General features: G+C 39.4%; 1 protein-coding gene across 1 annotated transcript in view; it reads left to right on the forward strand.

The window, feature by feature from the left end:
* The window catches only part of CERS6 (ceramide synthase 6), a 97,951-nt gene extending 90,904 nt beyond the window's left edge, over window positions 1-7,047 (forward strand). Inside the window, exons 9-10 of the mRNA XM_081932915.1 lie at window positions 1,953-2,109; window positions 6,605-7,047. Of these exons, the coding sequence (XP_081789041.1) occupies window positions 1,953-2,109; window positions 6,605-6,754 (307 nt within the window). The 3' untranslated portion in view covers window positions 6,755-7,047. The remainder of the gene's footprint in view (window positions 1-1,952; window positions 2,110-6,604) is intronic.
* The last annotated feature ends 396 nt before the right edge of the window (window positions 7,048-7,443 follow it).

Genomic DNA, 7,443 nt, shown 5'->3' on the forward strand with positions numbered 1-7,443 from the left:
AAAACGTTCAAGATCATTCTGTAAGAGTATCTCTCTCTTTGCTTCTAGTTTCATTGCAATTCATGAATGAAATTCATTCATCCTCCTCCCTCTTGTCTCTGGACTCTGCTGATGGGTCTCCCATTTGTGTCTCCCACCTTTGGAATCTTCAGTCACATCCTGTATAAAGTTTAATTCCACTTTTCCAGGCAACCCCAGATTTTGTTTCCTCACAAAACATTGAATTACAAATACAAGCAAATTAACATTTCACATTTCTTGGTGTCGCAGAATTTTCCCCTAAAATAAAAACCATAATATGGACTACTGAAGCTAACTAAGCTAACTGATGCTTAGATGCCATCTGGTGGTTATATTTGGTCCATTACCACATTTCCTTGGAGGGGAAAAAAAAAGTTAATACACAATGAATGATCCTGCAAGTTCAATGAAATAAATATGACTTAGCCTTTCATGCCACATTTTTTGTTTGTTTGATGTATTTCTTAAAAAGAAATCTAAAACTCAGCCTTACCTTTAAAAATATCCACCCTCAAGATAATGCATGCTCTTCTACATGCAAACAAAAAATCTTGGAGAAGTAAAGATAAAAAAGAGCAGTCTCAGTAAAGAATTGTTACAAAATAAAATAAGTCCCTAAAGCAAAATAGGACAACGCTTGGCAGGAAGTTACTTGGATCACTTGTAGGCAGTTGCGTGTGCTTGTCCTCCACTAGAACCAAAAGAGTGGGCATGCTCTGTGTTCCTTGTAATAAACGTCATGATTTCTCTGTCATAACACCTATCCTGTGGAACACCATCCTTCCAGGATGATAGTTTCGACTCTCTTGACCGTTCATAGAAGACATTAGAGACCTCATTGTTCCCTCTGGCACTTAGGCTAGAGTGCTAAATGAGCCATACTTTTGATTTGGTTGGTACTTGTTTTTTCCACAAATGAAGGCAAATATACATGTCCCTGGATAATGTTGCAAGGTCTGATCTGGGCCGGTCACTGGGACCAGAGGTTTACTCATCTGAACCTTTGGACTCATGCTACAGCCTTTATTGTTTCTTTTTTTAAAAAAAAATTGATTGTGAATGTGGCATGGTTTTAAACTTCAGGCATATATTTTAGTCTTTGGTTGTTTATTTTAACAAATTATCTTATCGTTACACATTATGTTTTACTTTTTAATCTTCTGTTTCTTGCTTAAAGATATTGTTGTGAAATAGATGTGGTATAAATATAGATTGCCAACCAGCATTTTAACAGAAGTCAATCAAGCAGCTCACATGGAAGTAGTTGTTGGCTAGCAAACTCAACAGAAATGGGTGTGATTCTATAGAGGGTTCTTGAAATAGGTGGAGCAAAAGCAGGATATAAATGTAAGAAAGGTTTTTTTAAAAAAAAAGAAGGGAAAGGGGAGTGGGGATTAAATGGATAGGAATAAACTCTGTGAATCAAATGTGTAAATTCTGCATGAACATAAAAGTAGGCTTTGACGGTTTCATCTCCAAGTTTATTTATTTATTTATTTATATTTAATGCTTCTAAACCGCCCCCTCTCCCAAAAGGGACTCGGGGCGGTGTACAGTCCATACAGAACATAACAAAATACAATAAAAAGTTAAATATATACAGTTGACATGGAGGAGGTTAAAATGCAATTAAAAGAACTGTACAAAGCTAATATAAATATAAGTTTAAACCCCTAAAATAGACACAGTAAATTAAAAAACCCCTAAAAATAACTAGATATAATACATTTGCCAGGAGGGACAGTTGTAATTATGCCAGGCCTGCTAATCGGAACAGGTGGGTCTTCAACTTTCATAGAAAAGTTCATAGAAACTGTGTGAAATCTCCCTTGCTACTTGCTTGACTGCTAAATATGTCTGTGATAGAGTGCTAGATGGTAAATGATCCATTTCTCATGAGTGTGCATCTCCCTCCTCCCCATTTCTTTCAGGATACTGAACACCGTATTCTTCGAACTGCCTGAAATTGTTGGTGGTTTTCCCGGTTTATCAATCTTTGTCATTTTACTTTTGATACTTCAAATTCTCCACTGCTTTTGGTCCTATTTAATAATAAAGGCAGCCTATAAAGCTATTTTGAAAGGCAAGGTAAGATCAATGGGGATGGGTTTTTTTTCCTTGATGTCTTTTAATCATCTACTTTTCCAGTGAATATTCTTGCATGCTTTATTGACTTTTTTGGCAGTGGAAGTCTGTTAGGATTTCTGACTTTAAATATGCTGCTAAAGAGACTCACAATGAACATAAGCTCAGTTCTTCCGATAAACATAAGCTCAGTTCTTGTTATATTTATATCTTAGTAAATTATATGAATTCAACTAACACAGCTAGTAAACTGTGGTTCTCTAAAGAATTACCCAGGACTGTTTTACCTCAGAATAGAATCTGTAGGCGGGTATCCCACTCTCTGAAAGGTTCAAAGGCTGAGCTTTGAGCTCTATACATAAGGAAACTCAATGAGCCATGTATTCTTGTATTTTAGGTTGTCTGTATTTTCCCCCCTATTTATCTACCTGTTTCCTGAACTAAATTCAAGTTTCCAGGGGAAAGATTGTTTTGAACCGCTCCTTCAAACTGCCCAATTGCAGTAGAAGGTGAAACAGCCTATTGTGCTCCTCTTCCGCCTTGTTTTCTGGAAGTAGTTTAAACTGTTGTGCTAACAACTCAGCCAACTGTGGTTTATTCAATAAACCCTGGCTAAGCAAACATTTGCATGTGGTTTAGCCACCATGAGTCTGAAATATTTATTTTTGACCACCTGAATATGTATTTATTATTTGAGTATTAAATTGAATATATTATTCTGGTTTGAGGGGTTGTTGTTTTAATTTTGTGCTTAGTTCATCACCAGGTCTGTTTCTTAGGGTTAGAAGAAATCTCTCTACCTGTGCATGTGTACACTTGTCCGGGGTATTTTCAATTCTTTCTGAAAGCACTCGTGCAGTTTACAAACATGCATTGATTTTCATGCGTTGTATTTTTCTATTTTTTTAAAAAAAGAAATACGTGTGGAAAACTTAATACATAAAACCAAATAAATCAATAACATTAAAAAGGCAGCATGCAAAATAGTCCTGAGAGTCTAGTTGCAGAATCTGAAACCAGAAATCTACTCAGACATCTCATCTTTAGACTGATGGCTGGAGTTCTGTGCGGTTTCTGTGCCTTCCAGACTGAGCCGCGTACTGGAAGGTATTTCATGGGTGTTCTGGTAGGCAGCCTCTTGTTTCATGGGAAAACTGCACGTGCTTTCTAAACCTTCTTCATAATTTCGTTTCTGCTGTCTCTGAAGGCTGGGAAGTGGAATCCTTTGCATGTAAGTTTCTCTGGTGGGAAGAACACAGTACAGTATCTCTATCTTTCTGGGGGCTTGCCTCTTCTCTCCTTTCTTTTCTGTGTCCTTGAATTATTCACTTTGCTAAAGATTGCATGCTCTCTGCAGCTCTAGAGCCAGCAATTTGTTTTTGTTTTCTTCCTTAGTGTTTTTCCACAAGGGCAGGGTCTGCTTTTTTTTTTCAAATCAACTGAGCGTTGATCCATTGGATGCCATATGAATGGAACGACCGGCTTGTTGACCGAGCCTGACATCATACTAGAGCCAACCATTATTTAGCATATTCCTAGACAGAAAAAATGTAAAGCTATTTGACTCTTCTTCTTTTGACCTCCTGTTCTAAGGACCTTTTCAGGATGGAAGCATTTAAAGATGAAAAAGAGGGATTTTTTTTTCTGGAGTTGGCTTTAGCTGAGCTTATTATTTCTATCCTGCCATTAACTTACAGGAGGGACTATTAAAAGTATTTGCAATGGCCCACAAGCCCATGTGAACATTTTATGGAATGTTACTAGATAGGGCTATTCATTTCCTTTGATCTGGTGAACATAAGAACTGTAACCGGCAGGGAATTTTATTGCTGCTTTGTCAATGGCTTACCTCCTACATTTGAATTCAATATACATGACCTAAACAATCTACTATTTGGCCATGAAATAAAAGGTGTCCTATGCACAATCCAGCAAGACTTCAGAGGCTTTAGATCCGTGATAGCGAACCTATGGCACACGTGCCAGAAGTGGCACGCAGAGCCATCTCTCCGGGCATGCCAGCCTTCGCCTGTTACTCTTCTGGGTTCTGGCACGCATTTTCGTGAGTGCGGGAAAGTCGGAAACCGGAAGAGCAGCTCCCTGGTGCGCATGTGCCTACTGGGAAGCTGAGTTTCCACATGTGTGCCAGCCAGTTTGTCTTTGTGCATGCATGCGTGCCAGAAGACCAGGTGACCTGCGTAGATGCGCAAGCCAGAAACCAGAAGGTCAGCTTTTCCGATTGCAGAACTGCTCTTCCCGTTTCCAGTGCTCCTGCACGTCCGTGCCGCGGAGCTGCTTTTCCAGTTTCCAGCGCTCACCTGCGCATGCTCCCGTTTCAGCACTTGGTGCGGAAAAGGTTCGCCAACACTGCTTTAGATGCTAGAGTTCCTTTCTTATGCAATGCTAAAATTCATTATATGCATCAAATTCACACCCTTTTGCAGCTTCACTCAACCCTCCATCTCTTTTGTCACTTTCGATACTGGTTGGCCTTTTTCTGAGGCTCCTTTTTCTGTTTAGCAGTTTGTTTGTTTTTCTGCTGCTCAAAATTTACTGCCTGCTGTTATGCCAAATGCAATTCACGATCAGGGATTTTATTATATAGTGCATTACTTCATAGTATATTGAGCGCTCATTGATGCATGAGTAGGGAGCCTTTTGGTAGTGGGGCTTGGGGGAGAGCTGAGAGGCAGAGTAAACAGAATGGTATTAAGAATACAGCTGGGGCTGGAATTTTACAGATTTCTCCCCATTTTTCTACAATGTGTTTTCTCTGACTGACTAAGTTAAGATTATATAAACTCTTAAAGTGCGGTCTTCATATTTCCTACCTCAATATGGCAGGCAACTGCTAATTTGGGGAGAGTGCATCATTCAAGGTCAAGATTAGAGGTAGCTCTGAGAACTACCCTACAAATAAGAATTTGGGAGCCACATGGTTGGATTACAAATTGCCCATTTTTACATCAATGGCTTGTTAGGTGTTCACGCCCTTCTCAACTGCAACACTTTCTTTGCTGCTGCTTCTTGGCACTTACCTTCTCCTGCTTATCTTGACTGCCACTGCAGACATGGCTTCCAGTTCTGATCTCTCTTCTGATCAGTCAAAAGCACGATTGCATGCTTTCTGGAATCCCAAATCCTGGTGGTTTTTTCCCCCCTTTACTACGATAGCAAGTGGTTTGTTTTGTTCTTTTTCTTGGTTTTCATAATCCAGTTTGAAGCCATGACTGGTGATGCCCATAGAAGCTTCTTATGCTGTTTGTTGTTTATTGAGGCCAACATTTCTGCAACATTTCCAAACTGTTCTTTTACTGTTGATATCTTTACTAGGGATATTACCAATTAAATGCTTGGTTTGTCCCCCCAAAATGTATTTACCTATGGAAACTCTAGACAAAGAACGTGTAATCAAAATTGTCAGCTGAGATCTCTTACAGCTATTTTGGCAAATCTAGTGGCATAAGCAATAACAACTGCAAGACGAATATCTGGTATAAGCTTTCAATACTGTACACTAGTGTAGTTTTACAAGAAGTGATAACATGCCCTTATTGCTCTTCCTCTCTTTATATGGAGAGGGAGAAAAATTGAAAGCTTAAGCTGTCGATCCATGGATCAGATTTACTGATGATCTGCCATGCCTTCCTCAAAGCAGGTGTCAGACTACATTAGCTTTATTGACAAGGGACATTCAGAGTGATATCAGGAATAAAGTAATGCTAAAGCTTACTTTAGATGCAACAGAAGTTGAGACAAGTATATCGTGAAGAGATTCTGGGAGACATTGTGGGAGGGAGGGAGGAGGAAGGACGGACGGACGGACAGACTGCACTACAGAAGTTAAAAAGGTGAGGTTAGGAGGCAGCATAAGGGGAGAAAGGGTGAAACCAGAGGTATCCAGCCACTTTTATTTGTTTGTTTGCTTGTTTGTTTTTCTCTGTCCCACTGGGTGTATGTGCAATAGTGCAAAACCCGGTGCTTGAGTCTAACCTAGTTCTCAAGTCTAACAAATGAATCCGTCTGCTCTCTAACTTCTCCTTCAACTCTATAAACTTGCTCTTTTTCCTCCCAGCCGAGCTGTAGTCCCAGATATAAGATGGGCTGGGAGAGAGAAAAGCCTGAGCTGATCAGATGCAGAAGGTAAAGTAGCAGGAAAAGGGGAAAGGATTAAGCTCTTCTCAATTAAGTGTCCTTTCTACCCCAAAGCCCAAAACATGATCCTCACCCAGTACTTACTAATTTGATTCAACTTTCCCTCAATTTCTCTGGTTTAGCACTTTAGAAGCAAATAGCTAAGATGCAACTGGAAGCCAGTTGGTTCCCCAACGTTTGAATGGCGGTGGAGAAACTGCCATAAACTCCTGATAGTTGGCAATATAACAGATTTAATAAACGAGTAAATAAACAACAGAACAGAGAGCCGATCTCCTTTCTCTTATGCCACTGATACCAATAAGGTTTCTCCCCACTTCCCCTTTTCTTACACCTTTTGCAGGCAAAAGATGACCGAAGTGATGTGGAGTCCAGTTCAGATGAGGAAACCTCTACTCTTCAGTCAAAGACCTCCCATAGCTCAGCTACCATCAATGGGACAAACGGAACAAACGGGTATCTCACTGGTAGCAATTCTGCAGAGGAATATTAATCCTTGGAGTATACACTGCTACGTGAACTGTTTGCTACAGAAAACAAATAAGTTGTGAATGCAGGATTTGATTTTTTCTCTCTCTCTGTTCTTCTTTCCTTCTTTCTTTTTTGTGTAGGGGGGTTTAAATCTCAGAAAAATTATCTACACACACTTGGAATATTTAAAGCTTCTAATACCACACTGCTTTATTTCCTGTTTGTAAATGACAGCGCCACATGATTTTCTGTATGTAGGCATGCTGTATCTATCTATCTTATATATCTCTCCGACCAGATGGGAGCAGTATTTTCTTCAGTAGTTTTTGAGTATTATTTACTTTATATCTTACTTTGAGATGACTTCCAAATGAAAAAGAAAACTTCCTTAAGATTCTCTTTTGGACTTCATTAGGGTTAAAGATTGCCAGGTTAAAGATGGGGGGGGGGGGAGCGTTGTGCTTGGTTTCTCTAGCCAGTATTCGGATATTGTAGTTGCCTGCTAAGATTTCACTTATTGCAAAATCACACAAGTTTGTGACCCTTTCTAGATTTTTTTTTTAATGAGAGGGAAGTTCCTTTTTGATGAAAGATGCTGACTTTAGAACTTGCTGGTACAATCACAATTGTCAATTCCCCTCCCATTTCAAAATGTTATCTTGATAGTTTTATGTAACAGAGTCAGTTTGACCATTCATTTTCGTTCACTAT

This window comes from Natrix helvetica, assembly GCF_964273705.1.
Source record: "Natrix helvetica genome assembly, chromosome: 1".
NCBI lineage: Eukaryota > Metazoa > Chordata > Lepidosauria > Squamata > Natricidae > Natrix > Natrix helvetica.